Genomic DNA, 17,216 nt, shown 5'->3' with positions numbered 1-17,216 from the left:
AAATCGTGCTTCACGTCCACTTATATATAATCAGTTAGATAAAAACAAAAAAGTTTGGTAATGTGTCAGAACTCAAAATGATACTACTACTAAACATTAAAAATATTACTACTTAAATTATAAAAAAAGATATTGCTTATATTATAAATAAACTTTGAGAGTGAAACGTGCTTATCAGCGCATAATTTGCGTGGATTCAACGTAGATTTGATTTTTATGATGAAATCAGAACTTTTATCAAGAAAATTTTAAATCTGAAAAAGTAGACACACAAATTAGTCAAAGTAGGTTCAACATCTACTATATATATATAAAACATAATTTTAACATATATAAATAATATAATTTTCTACCGTAAGGAGATTTGAATGAACCCCCTGACCCTAAGATGGCTTCGCCCCCGTTTGATTCGCAGTATTTTACAAATTTGTTTTCAATTTTACATTCTTTTTATAATAGCCTTTCAGGTCTTGAAAGGGTGACATTCTTGAATGTGAAGCTGAAAAATGATTAGAAGTATAAGTAAAAATAGGGTAGGACACCAACAAGAGTTGTACTAAAGTGTTAAATATTTCTTCACTTTTAATTAAAAGATTTCAAGTTCAAATCTCTTTAAATATTAAGTCATCTTTGTTAGAAAGTGTTTTAATCCTGAGACTTTTCGGAGCAAAAGGTGAGAAATCAAAAAAATATGGTGGGATGTGTAAAAAGTGATGGGGACATATATATCATGACGTGTTTTATATCGATCAATTCGATGCAAAGTTAAACTTTTTTAAATTTAAAAATAGAAAGATTCTCTCTGTTTTTGGATTGCAAATCTAGAAATATGTTTTCAGACAAGGAAACATTGTCCAATTTTTATTTTTTTTACGTTCTTGTGCTTTTAGGAAAACACAAAATATCTTACACTATTAAAATTTCACTGTTTATCAACTGTCAAAGTATTCAGAATATAGTCCTAAAAAATAGACGAATAAACTATTATAATCAATAAAAGTATGTAATAAGTATTACAATATTTCATTATTAATATGTACTAACTTAAATTCTATAATTATCATGGGGTAGCTAGATACTTACTCACCAACCAAAAATATTTTGTAATATAATTAGTATATTGTGTTATGTATTTATCAGATTGATATAAATATTGAGTGCAGATGAATTTTTACCATTACTACACAAGACAACTCTTTACTGATCTTATTTTTTTCTTCTAATTTTTATTTTAAGGATATGTTCTCACTTACCTCCCACGTGAATCCTTTAACTTATCTTTTTATCAAACAATAAATAATTAGGAATAAAAAAGGTGGAAGCATCCTTACGGCGTCACTCTCAAGATCCAAAATGAATAACTCATCAAAATAAAAAAAGAATCAATGAAAAAAAATAGTCGTAGAGATCGAATCCATCAAAAAAGTATAATTTAATCTGAATGCTCAAAAGATCTTTAAATTTATGTGAGCACTTTATTATTAGTTAAATAAACAAAAAGACTTTGATTAATCTACTATTCAAAGATAAATAATATATGGCATTTTATACAACTAATCATTTACTGTAGCATAGTTGACTTACATTGTACCCAGTGGAGGCAGCAGAGCCGTATAATATAAGAATATAGAATAAACTAAACAATTAAATTCAATTTAAATAAAATAAAAGTGAGACACTAGCAATAATTAAAATTATGAATAGTAGTTGGTAGCAGTTAATTGATGACTGTCCTTAACTGGCAAATTATTTTGTCACTATGTAACATAATAAATTGAACAAGATAAAGTGATGAATCATGGGTTAGAATTGGAAAAACTCTTATGGCTTTGAAAGTATATGAACAAAGTTTATTCTATATTCTATCCCTATTACATTCGGGATTCTACCTCTTTTAAGTTAATGGGTTCTAAATTTAAATAATTTATACATATTTATATAATTTCTTAAGAAATTACAAGATTTAGACTAAAGTTAATGAGTTCGACTGAACTCTGTTTGACCGGTTTGTTGGCAAAAGGAAAGGTCTGTTCATTTGTCCAGAAATATGTTTTCGGCCTATCTATCGATTGAACCAGGGGCTGGGCTCTTGTTGACAGACATAAGAAGTGGGATTAAGAATAGGGGAAGAGCAGCTCTCATTTGAACACTTGGTTAAAAAAGATATACCGCATGATGGCAAATCGTGTAAGGATGTGGCGAACAGACAAAATTGCCAAATTGGAATGGCAGTAAATGTTAAAATCCACCATTGATGAGTGAATATGAGATCTTCTAGGTCATTATCGAAGCAAACACAGAGAGTAAATAACTGTTTCTTTGTATTGATAGAAGAGAATGATTATAGAATGAGAATATCTACTCTAATGGCTACTATTTATAGAGCAGCTAATTAACTAACTTGCTAACCACCTAACCAATTAGTGATCATTCTGTTATAACTGAATGACAACTGTACAACAGAATGACAGCTGTACACAACTCATCAGCCTTCCTCTATGATCATCTCAACACCCCCCTTCAAGCTAGGTGGTGAAAAAAGATTTAGAACTCCAAGCTTGGACAATAGATGGTAGTGTTGATGGCTTCCAAGTCCCTTTGTCAACAAATCTGCCTCATGTTCAGTTATTGAAACATATTTTGGATGTATTAAACCTTGTTGCACCTTTTCTCGTATAAAATGGCAATCAATTTCTATGCGCTTTGTTCTCTCATGGAACACAGGATTGTTGGCTATCTGCATGAAGATTGCAGGTTCGAATCCTGTCCCCGCCTAATCAGTGGAACATTGTTCACCGGGATAGAAGGTCGGTCCCAACCCGTCTACAAAATGGGGCTAGTGTTCAGTCTTGGTTGGTTCCACCTCTTTGCAGGGTGATGACATCAGTAGCTGTGGAGCACAGATGACCATTTCTTTCACTATTGAATTCCAACTTAGAGCTCCGCTTTTCCTATTCACTAGTACACTGCACGCTACAACTAGCAGCCCCTTTACTAGGTTGGGAAAAGGCTAGCATATCTGTAAACAACTGAATTGGTGTAGGAATTTCAACTCCTAGACACTTGAACAATCCAAACAACCAGATCAATTCAGACACTGTTAGAGCCATGCTTCTATATTCTGATTCTGCTGAACTTCTAGCTACTGTGTTCTGTTTCTTGGACTTCCATGATATTAAGGACTCCGAATTTCACAATGTAACTAGTTTCTGACTTCCTTGAGTTTGGACAACTTGTCCAATCAGCATCACAGAATGCTGTCAAAATAGTTTTACCCTCTACATACATCAGAATTCCAAGGCCTGGTTCACTCTTAACATATCTGACCACTCTATGAGCTGCCTCTAAATGAGACTTCTTAGGTGTCTACATGAATTGACTCAGAGTTTGAATACTATATGCAATGTCAGGCCTAGTCAATGTCAAATAGAGCAACTTCCCTATCAACCTTTGATAGCCTTTCACATCTTGTAAGGGTGGATCTTCCTGCAGACCACAATGCTGATCATATTCCAAGCTTGTGAGCTTCTGGTTCTGTTCAAGAGGTATAAGTGCTAATTTAGCTATGAGTACTAGGGTGTACTTTCTTTAGCACAATAGAATGCCTTTCTTAGATCTGCATACCTTTATTCCCAGAAAATACTTCAGTGATCCAAGGTCCTTGATTACAGAATGAGAATATCTACTCTAATGGCTACTATTTATAAAGCAACTAATTAACTAACTTGCTAACCACCTAGCCAACTAGTGATCATTCTATTATAACAGAATGACAACTGTACAACAGAATGACAGTTAGCCTTCCTCTATGATCATCTTAACAGTAAAAGATACTTTTGTTTAATTTAAACCAATTGGTGGTGACAATATTTAGTGGAATTATATATACAGATTTAGAATCCAGGCCCAGGCCCAGGCCCAGGCTGCTGATAGACCTCTGCGCACATCTCAGCTAATTTTATTTGGTCAAATAGAAGGAATTTACTTCCGCTAAGACGTTATGGTTCTCAACTCACTTCACTGAACGCTAGGTCAAAACTTAGTACGAGTACGTTTTCACATTAGCATAATAATTAAAGAGATGAAGGAGCATCATGAAAGATTAAATGCAGACCCAAGCCAAATAAACATATAATTTGGCCGTGTCAAATAGGTTTAGCTATTGTTTAGAGAGACGTGAAGAGAATGAGGGACAAAAGAATTTGATTATTAAAGTAAAGTGGAAGGGAAAAATGGCTTTGAATTGGCCCATATTCTCAATTAGTCCTTGCTGATCCCATAGGTCGGTCATTGTTACCTGTGTTGTAAGTGAAGAGTCAGAAAGAAAATTTTCTTTAATAAAGTATAGACTCGAGTTGCTGCATACAAAAGGCAAAATGCCAAACATCTTCTTTCTTTTTTCTGATATACTATACTATTCTACTTGCATTACTTGCACGTTCATTTGTTTCAAGAGACCTTGTCATATACTCTAATATACCCAAAAGTACAAAAAAATGAGTGATGTATTTGGGGAGGAAGCAATATGGCATTGGTGTTTTTGCAGGTTATATGGATGAGATGCAGCAAACAAAATTGCATAGCTCTCATCTTGATTATGACCCATTCCAATTTGAAAAGAAGAAATTTGTAAAGGGTTACAAAACCAATTTGATAGAAAAGGTTAGAGAAAATGACCAAAATGGTCCTTAATATATGGGTAATGCTTTATTTTGGTCCTTAATATATTTTACTTGATTGAAATGGTCCTTAATGTATGACAAATGTATTCATTTTGGTCCTTAGTATACAACAACAACAACAAACCCAGTATAGTCCCACCATGTGGGGTCTGGAGAGGGTAGAGTCTACGCAGACCTAACCCCCACTTTGAAAGGTAGGGCGGCTGTTTCCAAAAGTCCCTCGGCTCATTTTGGTCTTTAGTATATTTCACTTAATTGAAATGATCTTTAATGTATGACAAAAGGTATGCATTTTAGTCCTTTACCCTAAACCTAACAGATTTTATCCCCAAAAAGGTGTGAAATTTAGTTGTGGACCATACGTGGCTTACAAAATCCACCATTCTTTTCTTTGTTAGCTCCAAAAAAAAAATCATGAAATCTAACATCATTGTCTCTACTTTCTTTAACAAAATTTACTATTTTCTCTGGCTTAAAACATAAATTTTTATTAGGTCAGTGGAATAATATTTTAGGAACGAGAAAATGATAATTTTTGTTGGAGAAAATAGAGAAAATGGTGTTAAATTTTATGGAGTTCTTTCTTTGAAGCTAACAAAGAAGACAACAATGGTGGATTTTGTTAGTCATGTGGGTTCCATAGTTAAATTTAACACTTTTTTTTATAAATCTGTTAGGTTTAGGATAATAGACTAAAATGAACACCTTTGCTATATATTAAGGACCATTTCAATCAAGTGAAATATATTAAGGACTAAAATGAACACCTTTGCTATATATTAAGGACCATTTCAATCAAGTGAAATATATTGAGGACCAAAATAATGCATTACCCATACATTAAGGACCATTTTGGTCATTTTCTCGAAAAGGTTATATACACCTCCATCATTTATGTACATATTTCCTACTGCTAAAGGATTTAGGATGACGACTCCAATAGTTTAAATTTCAGGAAAAAGAAAAGATGAAACAAAATGAATTTCGATAATTGTAAACTATTGCTAGCTTTACTAACTTTTGAAGCAACCCCAGGGAGTGGGTGCACCACTAAATAAGGAGAAAAAAGTAGTAGATATATATTAAGTGAGAATTGATTCATATTTCTTTGGATAAATAACTCAGCATTCAACCAAGTGCACCGTCTAACATGTCAAGCAGATAATATAGATCAATTCTAGAAAATATGTACATAAGATACCTAATTTGGTGGAAAGATCATGCATGAATTCAAATGAATCATAAATAAGGCTATGAATTTAGTCCTGCATGCTACGTACGTTTTTCGGAAATTAGGTGCATGCCAGCCACCATAGTTATATAACAAGGGAAGCCCGGTGCACTAAAGCTCCCGCTATGCGTAGGGTTCGGGGAAGGGCCCGACCACAAGGGTCTATTGTACGCAGCCTTACCTTGCATTTCTGCCAGAGGCTGTTTCCAAGGCTTGAACCCGCGACCTCCTGGTCACATGGCAGCAACTTTACCAGGATAGTCCGTCTTCATTACATTTCTTGAGGTACGACAGGCCTTCCCTGAACCCTGTATGAATGCTTCATGCACTAGGCCGTCATTTTTTAATGTGTGGGGAAGCAGGAAGGTCAAAACGAGATCAAACAGTGCATTTTGTAGATCTTATTCTCCTCAGATATTAGACACTAAGCACTAAAACAAAGCCACCAAACTCTTAAACACTATGTCTGGTTTCCAAAAGAGGGTGGTTTTATGTTCCTTACGCAAGAGGTTGATGATTTACATTTACTTCTGATTGTGTGTTGGAGTTGGAGACGAAAGTAGTTTTATATGTTTCCCCTTATTCATATAGTTTTTGATGGATTCTAACATATTGATGTGAAAGATAGCAATCTATGGTAGAAGAGAAGCTTCCATTAAAGCAACTATTTGTTTCAGTTCAAGGTTCCACATCTCTATTCTTTCCGAAAAAATAACAGGCAAGGGGAGGGTGTGGGGAGAAATGACCAGATATATTTGGAACATAAACGACAACCTTAGCGAAATGACAGAAAATTTATCACCTGATTCACAAGGAAAGACTGGAACTAACTGCTGACAATGTGACATAATTTAATTGGGATTTTTGCACTGTTGTATAGCCGTCCACCAAAATAATAGTAGGCAAATGTATATTTTGTATATAATAATATTTTTCACCCCATTAAAGTAACTGAACTTTACTCACTATAATGATAAAAACTACCAATCAAGGTAAATTTAGTTAATTTAATGTGATGAAAACTAATTTTGTGACTCTGTATTATAGTGGATATTATATATGAAATTGATGCTCCACCAATTACAAGAGTCAAAATTCTGGCAACAAGTACTATCTTGAAATGCTTGTTCTCTTTTTTCTTTGTATTGTCTAAAACTTATCCACTATCTTCAGACAAAAAGTTCTAATACACTTCAAAAACTACAGAAATCTTTCTCATCATTTACTCTTCTTAATATACTCTTCAAGACTTCAATTCCACAATGCAAAAGGTCAATGAAGATTATCACATTGGCGTGAAGATAACTAATTCTCTGGTGTTTAGATTGATGCACACCATTATGGAAAGCCAAAGCACTAAACGCTAAAGAATAGTTGGAAAAGGCACATTTTTCATGTTCGTGTATAGGTGCATTGTCATATCGACTGTAACAAGTCGCATGAAAACATGAACTACTGTACAGGTGGGTATAGGGAAAGGTGAATAGTCATTTCAACATCCTCCTAAATCTTATAAGCGAACAAGAAACAATAACATGGTCTTTTTGATAATCTAGTCATTCCCGATGTAGTTTCTTATATATAAGCAACTATATATCAAAAAGAATAGATATATTTGCTCATAATGCAAAACATAACAGAACAGTTAAAGACAACAGATCAAAGTAGAACAGATATACATCAAGAATGTGTTTTGTTTCAGCAATGGTTTTAAATTTGCTGTGTGAGGGCAAGGGATGAAATCATTTGTCAATCATGGCATGGGGAAACTATGAGGTGAGCAGGGCAGCAAAAGAAGAAAGCAACCATAACTTCCCCGAATGAAAAGAAACCAGAGGGTACAACCTATGTCAGCATAAAAGTTAACAGTCCAAATGAATTCATTCACACCTGATTGAAAAGTGGAGTTCCTTCTGTCATCAGAGGGAAACCGGAAAGAATTATCAATCTCTTCAAAATAATCCGCGGGGAAGCACCACTTTCAGGTTAAGTAGACTAGAGTCCAGCACTGAAAAATATACTGGAGTGATGTTGCTTCAGCATCAAATCCACTAGATTTCAGTATCAAAAAGGCGGATGGTGACATTTGAAACCATTCTACGGGCAAAAGGAATATAACTTAAACTGTACCTGAAAACCAGACAATAGTAGCAAAATAGTTAGGATAACTCTGGTTGGTTGCTGGGAAGTTTCAAGCAAATCATTTTCTGAATAATTCTTTTCTCAATTTTCAAGTTCTTTTATTTTCAGAAAATGTATAAAGTGCATATATCTGTTAACACAAAAAAAATTCCTCTTCGAGATCACTTTCTATCAAGTGTATTGGAATCACCAGCAAGCTAACACCGCTTTTGTCTTAAGTAGGACCTACAAAATCAAGTTAGTGGAGTATACATATACAGACGTGTGTGCAGAGGAAGAGGAGTGATGGGCTGGTATGTGAAATGGGTGCCAGTGTACTGGACGCATATGAGATGGGGTGGAAAAAAAAAGAAATTGTTCATTCTCTGGTTGAAGCAGCTAAGTTGGGTTTGGCCACCAGTGGTAGAATACAGTGGGTAAGTTAGTTTCAACTACCAAAATCAGCTGATTCAATCAATTTTATGCTGGGACTGTTCAATTATGCTTGCTAATGGTGATTTGGATAAAGCCGAAATAGCAAGTAGGAGAAACTGATCCGAAGTTTAACTGAAATAAAACAGAATCAAAAGTAAGGAGCTCTAACCAGTAACAAACTAAAACTTCACATATATTACTTCTTTTTTTCCAAGTTGAAAACGGTTCTGGTTGAGCAGGATTAAAATAGAGTACTTGGAGTACAAGTTTAGTGATGTAACTCACGAGGCAGATGTGGAAGTGAGGATTAATGCACAAATCATTTCCAAGAGGAAGTTTCAAGTACCTTGGGTCAATAATCCAAGGAAATAGAGAGATTGAAGATGATGTTACACATCATATTGGAGCAAGGTGGATGTTATGGAGGCTCACATCCAGTGTCTTGTGTGATGAAGATGTGCCACCAAGACTTAAATGTAAGTTTTATAAAGTATTTGTTAGACCAACTATGTTGTATGGGGAGGAGTGTTGGCCATTCAAAACCTCGCACGTCGTGAAGATGAAAGTAGTGGAAATGAGGATGTTGAGATACATGTGTGGGCATACAAGGAGAGATATTATTAGGAACTAAGATATTCAAGACAAGGTGGAGTGACCTTAGTGGTGGACAAGATGAGGAAAGCGAGACAAAGATAGTCCAGCAATGTGAAGAGGGGATGCACAAATGCCCCAATGAGGACTTGTGAGAGGTTGGCTTAGTGGGTCTGAAGAGAGGCAGAGGTAGGCTGACGAAGTATTGGGAGAGGTGATCAGACTAAGACACGACACATCTGCAGCTTAGTAAGGACATGACCCTCGATAAGAGAATATGAAGGTCAAGGATTAGGTTAGAGGGCCCATAGGTAGAAAAGTGTTGTCTAGTTTCCCTATTAATGTTGGTATTATTACTCTCTTAATCTCTTATTCTTGATTTTATTTTTACTTGTTGTCTCCTTCCTTTCCGTTATTGTTTTACTTGTTGTTGATAACATTATTTTCTCCATTATTTTAAGCATAGTGACATTCTTTTATTACTGTATTTCCTTTTCAAACCTGCTTTGATATGCTTTCCTTGAGCCGAGGGGTTTATCAGAAACAACATCTCTACCTTCACAAGGTAGGGATAAGGTTTGTGTACACATAACCCTACACAAACCCCACTTGTAGGATTACACTGATTTTGTTGTCGTAAAAGAAAATAAAGCATGATTGCGAACTGCAGATAAACTGGTTAGCGGAGAATAACAACGACTACTAGCACAATGAAATCTGATAAAAGGGGGAGTAGGTAGTCCTTAAAAACTAGAGTTGCTTTCTCTGTTGGTTTAATTCGCCACTAGGTGCAAACAGAACGTACTCTCAGTTGCTGCTTGATAACCTATGTCGATTGCGTTAAGCTTTCAGTTCTGCACAAATCGCAGGTGGGTTTGCCCATCTACCACCCTACCTTGTTCACATTGAGCCAGACAAAAGAGACACTCTTTAAAGTTAATAGAAGCAATTACTTTCTCTCCCCTTCTAATGTCCTAGCTTCAAACCCTTACCATCTCTTTGTCGCCTCCACATAGAAAGATTGATCTCTTTCTTTTTTTGGATTAGTCACTTAACTCAAATTCTCTCTAAAATGGTACAACAGACGACGCAGTTCTGCCTACACACTAATTAGCTTCCGATGTATTCTCTGGCATTGATTTGATAGGTAAAGCCTTCAGTTCAAGCTTTGAAGCTAAGTTCGCGTTGTTAGGTGAGGGAAACTGAGCAAATGATGAGAGTTGTTTATGTTTTCCAAATATAGAGCCCGTTTGGATGTGCTTAAAAAAAGTAACTTTTATGTATGAAGTGCTTTTAGAACTTTGAAGTGTTGAAAGTTATTTTTATAAATAAACAGTTGAGTGTTTGGATAAAAGTGCTTAAATGAAGAAAATGATGTGAATTTTAGGGTTAAAAGAATAAAAAAGGTAGTTTGGGAATTTAGTTAAAATATAAGGGATATAAAAGTAATTTCAATGGTCAAAGAAAATGACTTTTAAGCACTTAGAAAAAAAAAGTTAGGAATCCTAACTTTTCATTTTTGACTGACTTTGAACTTTATGGCTTAAAGTTAGCATTAGGCAAACACGTCCAAAAGCTAAAAAGGGGCTTTAAGTTGGTCTATCCAAACGGGCTCATAGTGGCATATTCATAATGAACTAACCAGATTTTAGAGATATTTTTTTGGATAAGTCAGAGTTTGATAATGAACATTCCTTACGAAATCACTAAGAATACCTCAATCTTCAACAAGTTGAAAGCTAAAGTTGAAAATTAACTGATCAATCTGAATACTTAAGATTTACTGGCATGCACTAAGAAAACCTGATCATGGAATCTCAACATTGTTGAGCAGCAACTTTAACATCTAAATCTCCAGTTTCCCATTCATTGTCAACCGGTGGCCTATACTGCCTCAACCATTCAAACAGTGAAAGAAACCCACCCACGTCCTCCCTTTGAAATGTAAGTGCTACTAATATACCAACCCCATTATATCTATTCTTCTACCTATTTCAGCATAAAACCATCCGACCTACGGGTGCCAAGAAATGACAGATGGAGACCCTTTTTAACGCTTTCTAATAGTAACTAATTTTGGGTCGACATGACATACGTATGGCAGGTTTAGGCACCAAAAGTTGCTGAAAGAACATGTATAAAATGATTGAAACAATAAAATCAAGTATACTAATAAGTGAAAGTGGTGAGGTAACTTCAACGGAGAGGTTGAGCGGATCTGAGTGCCACCTTAGCATTAATTGATGAATGCCTTCGCATACCTCATGTACTCTATGACCATGATGAGATATTCTTAAAGAACAATCAAGTTTTTAATGATACTTTTGGCCCAAATTTGGTCAGAAAGCGACCAAGAAAGGTCTATAAACCACAAATAAGACATTTGTTAATACATTTTCCCCTTAATTCCTTATTGTAATTCGTGCAATTAAATTTGAATTTCAACTTTACATTTAAGATGGAAACACATAGCTTTATCCTTACACAAGAACTCTGTCATCTCCTTTCCTACATTTAGGTTAAAATGCAACTTATAAGGTTAAAAAGGCATAGATTGTAGAAATACAGTACTTACAAGAAAAACTATGCTAGATAGATAAGGAGTTAGGCAACTGACCAGATTAGGGCACAGATTTCGCATATGATTGCAAGTAGTGTCAAAATCTTACTGTGGATCTGCAGAAATATGTAAATGATAAACAGAAGAAAGATTGTACTTCAGATAACGATGGTCAGTGCACGTAACATAACGAGGTAGAGTGAATAGTGATATATATCTTTGATACAGAGAGAAGTTGGACCATGTGAAGCAGCAACAAGACAGTAAAAGGGACATCACATAGCAAGAAAATAATACACTTCTAGGTTCAAATTTTCAACATCGACACCTTAAAACTACTATTAAGCAAAATTTATCTCGCCAAGTCAGTCATCTTTGTTACATCTCGCACTTTTGTACATTCGGAAAGAGAAAAAAAATATTTTTGGGCTTGTAAGGAATGAGGTTGTGAATTATTTTATTTATTTTAATTAGTACCGGTGTGATGTTCATGGAAAAAAAATTGATGTGGAAATACGGAGAAAGGCCGAGGGTGAAATTGGAAATTTTGGAAACTAGTTTGTGAACTACTAAATGGGGCTTAGAGTTTGGGCTCCAAAAGAATAATAATAAGAGAAAGTGAGGCCCAAATCAATGGATGGCTAGCCAAGCCCATGGAAATTAATTGCCCATCATCTATATAGATATTTATATGTAATCTACTAGAAGCTTCAAGACTTAAGGAGTCATCAAAAGAGAGAAAGAGAGCTAAGTCATCTTCCAAGAGAAGAAGAGACCGAAGCTAGAAAAAAAAAGAGAAAAAAATTCCTAGTTCTTCAACTTTGATCCAAAAATCTTGTCTTCTTGAATTCTTGTCAAGTTTGAGGCCCTCTTCAACGTGGCGTAATTAATTAAGCGAGAAAACTACGTTTGTGGCAAGTCGAAAATTGAAGAAAAGGTAAGAATTCTATCTTTTTATGTTATGGAAGAAGTCTATGTGTTGTAGCTAGTGGAATTAAGTGGAAATCATGTAATTATGATGTATGTGGGTGTGCAAGTGGGTGTGTGTGGCCATGTGGTGTGATGGTTGGGAGAAGAGGAATTGAACTTTATTTAGCTTGTTAGTTGTGTCGTTATGGTGGTTATGGTGTAATTAAAAGTTGAACGATTCGAGACGGCCTTGAAATTGGTTACAATTTGTTATAGGAAATTATGTGATTTTAGTATAGTTTTATGAAATCATGAAAGTGGAATTTTAATATGGGAATTAGTGTTATTCTTAATGAATTTGGAAGAAGACAATGCAATTTGGTAGTTTCGTTGTGTTCGTAGAAGTTTTGGGTGGATTATGGTTTTGGTGGAATTTTTGGTATAGTGTATGGAATAATGTTAATTTCTTTCGAATTATGTTTAAATGGTCTTGAGCTAGTAAATGAGTATGAAATGTTGATATTAGTTTGAAGGTGTGAAGTTGGAGTGGAAATTGTGGCCTTATGTAACAAAAAGAAAGAAGAGAAAGAAGAAAGAAGAGAAGAAGAAAAAGAAAGACTATTAATGTATTTTTGTAGTGATTGTTGATGTTGTCGGTATTGTTGTGGTTCGTGTTGTTGATATTTCGGCCGAGTTAGATTCTCGGGGATGTTGAATTTATAGAGGAGGTTCTGCCCAAAATTTTGTAGACTAGTAAGGACTAGAAATTGAATTCTTAAAGGATGATAACTTACAATTGACAATTGTGACCATTTGTAAAGTTTGGAGAAAACGGGAGTTGAGTTGGAGTGAGCGTAAGAAGCGGATAAGGTATGTAAAGCTAACCGTTCCTTCTTTTGGCATAAGTATGTAAGGCTTACCCTTTTCTTTCAAGGCATGATTCCGATGTTATGGTTTCATAAGTGCTTCCATATTTTCTTTGTTTTCAAAAGCTAGGTGTCAATGGTCCCAAGGAAATGACTACTTTTCCTATAACCCGTCAATATTTTCCAAAATGTCTATAGTTTCCCAAAACAAAGGTTTACAATATTACAAGCTTTTATGACAATAACGATGGATATGTTTTACAACGACATTGATGATGTCGAGGATGAGAATGTGTCTATGATGGCTATGATAAGAACGGCTTCATGTATGTAAGGTTTACCCTTCTTTCTCTTGGCATGTTTTGACATAAGTATATAGAGCTACTCTTTCTTTTGGTATGAGTTTTATGAAACAAATATATGACATTTTATACAATTTCAAGGAAGTCCTATTCGTAGAGCCACTAGGATGGCCAATTTTCTTGAGTTTCCAAAGGATATTTTCTCGTGCTTAGATACGTGTATATGATTCCAAAAGTTTTATTTTGATATAATCCATGGTAACTTTCGAAAGGTACTTAACATGACTCTTGTCTTGATTTTTTTTAATCATAGCTCATTCCGATTATTCTATGAGTCTTGAAAATTGGTCCTATGTGCATATGTATACGATTTGGCGCCTTGCAGGATTGTGACCTTATTCTACGTTCTCATAATAATATCTTGATCGTCCCCTTATGTTCTAATACCCATTTTGAGACTGCAAGCATAATTTCAGAAATGTTTGATATATATATGTGCTGCATTAGTTTCTCACTACTCCGCTCGTGCATACTACTATGATATCATTCGCCGAAACCCGGGCCGGCTTTGTAATCATGTGCCCTATAATATACTCGGCAGTATGATGTGTTACGGGTCCCGAGACCTCGCCATAGGGCCGGATACCGTCTATGGTGACATGATGTGATATGGCATATGATATGTTCTGATGATATGGCATGCTATGATGATACGATATGTTTGGGGTTGGTACGGAGATTTGAAACCTTCCGGAGTATGATGTGTTGTGGCACCAGCGTCAGGGTGGTGACCACGTTCTTACGCGTTATGCATGATTTTATTTGCATTATGTATATATGTTTTCAGTACAGATTTTGATGTTCTGGTTTGGTATGTGCTCTTTGTACCCTTCCTTTCAGTTACGATTTATATTCCTTACACTTGTGCTTTACATATTCAGTACATATTTCGTACTGACCCCCTTTCTTCGGGGGCTGCGTTACATGCCCGCACGTATAGATGTTTCGGATCCGTCGGCGTAGGCTGCACACTTTCTACTACTACAGAGCGCTCCATTGACTCGGAGCCACATTTTGGTATATGCCTTTCTGATATACACACTCTTATGTATTTGAATATTTGGGTACGGCGGGGCCCTGTCCCGTCATATGTTTTCGTTATGCTTTGGTAGAGGCCTGTAGACATCGGTGTGGGTCATGGGTCGTGTATGCGTGTTTGTCTATGACTGGTGTCTTAATGCGGTCCCTCCTGTCATAACGGCCAAAACAGCCTATATGTTTGTATATATATGCACATATCCGGCGATACGTGTTCCGTCGCCCTTTTTTTTGGTTTGATATGTTATTTTCTGCACGCGTGGCTACTGAAATTAAGGATAGCCTGCTATTCTGATTGAGACAAAAATTAAATTGGAATTATTTTGTAATATGACAATTTGGTATGTAAGCTCGTTTGGGTGTCCTAATAGGGCACCAGTAGCGGCCCACGGGGCTGGGTCGTGACAATCTTCCCCTCATCAAGAGAGAGGGTTGCTTGTCAAATTGAACATAAATAATAATAATAATAATAATAATATCCTTCTACTTTTTAGATATCTTCTCTCAAGCAGAAATGAGAGGAGGGATGACCATTAGTTTAGCTGATCTCTTATCTATCTAAGAAAAAGAGATATTGGGGTGCAGAATGAATTTTTCCTTGCATTGGATTTTTAACAACACTACATTTATTTACCTATAAGGCTATAACTACAACTTCTTCGTAGAAAGAATGAACTCCTACAGAACAGCCTTCACCTTGGAAAGGAGACCAGGCAAGGAAGAAGATATCTCTAGTGCAGTGCATGAATTATTGCATTGTCTTCCTTCAAAAAGAAGGAGAGCAGCTGATTTGTGACATCCCCAAAAAGGATGAGTGCTAATTAAAGAAAAGAGTACTGGACTTTCCTAGTATATCAGAGGAAGTGAACTCTAATATATAATCCATCTTATGTTACTAATTTAGCTTATTATTTAGGAAGAGGATCACTCTAATAGATAATCCATTGTATAGAAAGGACACTTACCAAGAGTGCACAAATGAGAGCTAAAACAACACATCCCACATAAATGGATGTGGCATAGAAACGAACAGGATCCATCATCATTGATAGTTGCTGCATAGGTCCAACGAGAAAAGCTGTGCTGCAGTGAGAATATCCAAGTTCAAAACACAATAAACTTTAAGATTAATGAAATTCAAACATTTGGCTTACATCCAACAACATAAATCTACCCCAGATACTAAAAAACTAGTTATACTTGAAGAATTAGAAATATTTTGAGCAACTCTGTGCAAAAGCAATTTGCGGGTATTGGTTTGAGAGCCACATTTGTATTTCTAAGCCCAACCTTCTAGCAACCAGACATAGGGGTAAATTGGCTAGAAATGAGAGGAAATAAAGGGAGAGGAAAGAAAATGGAGAAAAGGTTCATATCTTGACTTTAAAATGCACTTCTCTTCTTCTTCTTCTTACCTTCCCTTCATTTTGATTCCTTTTAAACAATTTATCCTGTGATAGTTCATTTTTCACAATGTGGAGTAGAAGTAAAGCAGATCTTTAACAGTTTTAAAATGGCAAGTTAATTAGTTCCTAAAAATTCATATTTCTATACCCAAAGAAGATTGTGGCATACCTTCCAATGGCCAACATGTTGCCAAAAGTAAATAACAGGGCAAATTTGATGGGCTTGATGAACACAATCATTGACTACAGACAAAAATTAAAATAAAGGGCAAAACAACAATCAGATGTAGAATTTTTCACTAAAAAAAGCAGTAGAATTATTAAAGAAACTGAATAAGTGGTCATACCAGGAACATACAAATCAAGCCCGCGAGCAGACAGGCAGCGAAACCATAAACTCTCTGCTCAATCAAAATCCAAAAAGTCACGATAAATCATCAACTTAGGTTTTAGGAGGAAATAAATTGGATCTTGTCCATGAAAAGAGTACCTGTAAAGGAGAAAGAGAGCAGAGGGCTTCTTGATCACCAAACAGATTATCTTGTTGCTCCTCATTTTCCCCCAAAATGGATTCGCTTAGGTTCCACATTTTGTTGAGAGTTGGGGTTTATTACTCAGCGGATCATCAAATACCTTACAATCTACCAGAAATTATGGCAACTAATCATAGCACAACGATAAATCTTTTAGATGTTACTAGTTTTTATTGAATATATACCAAATCAAATAATGCATAAAAGCTAATATTTAGGCATTACAGCATTACTAATGCATTTATATTCAACATTATTTATATAAATCTATTTTTCTAACAAACTATTATAACGCCTAAAACTTTATGACTTTTTGCAATTTAAAATTGGGATAATTAAGTAATTCGATATATATTCATGTATAATAAGTATTATAATGTATATAGATAGTTTGTGTATTTTTTATGACTTTTGGCAAGCTATATCTAGAGAGGTTCAAAATCGAACTGAAATCGATAAATCCAATTGAAAAAAAATTATTG

At 35.2% G+C, this 17,216-nt stretch overlaps 1 protein-coding gene across 4 annotated transcripts; it reads right to left on the bottom strand.

Annotated features, from left to right (window-relative positions):
* Positions 1-1,856: 1,856 nt before the first annotated feature.
* LOC129895795 (uncharacterized) lies at positions 1,857-16,944 on the bottom strand. 4 transcript variants are annotated; one of them, XR_008767853.1, is made up of 7 exons: positions 16,692-16,942; positions 16,549-16,602; positions 16,371-16,444; positions 15,761-15,878; positions 11,678-11,736; positions 7,804-8,043; positions 1,857-3,534 (listed from the first exon to the last, which is right to left on the bottom strand). XR_008767853.1 is itself a non-coding variant. In XM_055971562.1 (6 exons), exons 1-6 carry the CDS (start codon positions 16,788-16,790, stop codon positions 4,294-4,296), a joined length of 408 nt encoding a protein of 135 aa, XP_055827537.1. In that variant the 5' UTR covers positions 16,791-16,944; the 3' UTR covers positions 4,083-4,293. The 4 variants fall into 4 exon arrangements, 2 of the variants coding, with proteins under 2 accessions (XP_055827537.1, XP_055827536.1); XR_008767852.1 differs by lacking the exon at positions 1,857-3,534 and adding an exon at positions 4,083-4,297; XM_055971562.1 differs by lacking the exons at positions 1,857-3,534; positions 7,804-8,043 and adding an exon at positions 4,083-4,297 and having other exon boundaries at positions 16,692-16,944.
* Between the last annotated feature and the right edge of the window lie 272 nt (positions 16,945-17,216).

The sequence above is a fragment of the Solanum dulcamara genome, chromosome 7 (assembly GCF_947179165.1).
Source record: "Solanum dulcamara chromosome 7, daSolDulc1.2, whole genome shotgun sequence".
In the NCBI taxonomy this organism is placed as follows: domain Eukaryota; kingdom Viridiplantae; phylum Streptophyta; class Magnoliopsida; order Solanales; family Solanaceae; genus Solanum; species Solanum dulcamara.
The sequence above is the reverse complement of the archived record's forward strand: the minus strand, read 5'-3'. Positions and strand labels throughout refer to the sequence as shown.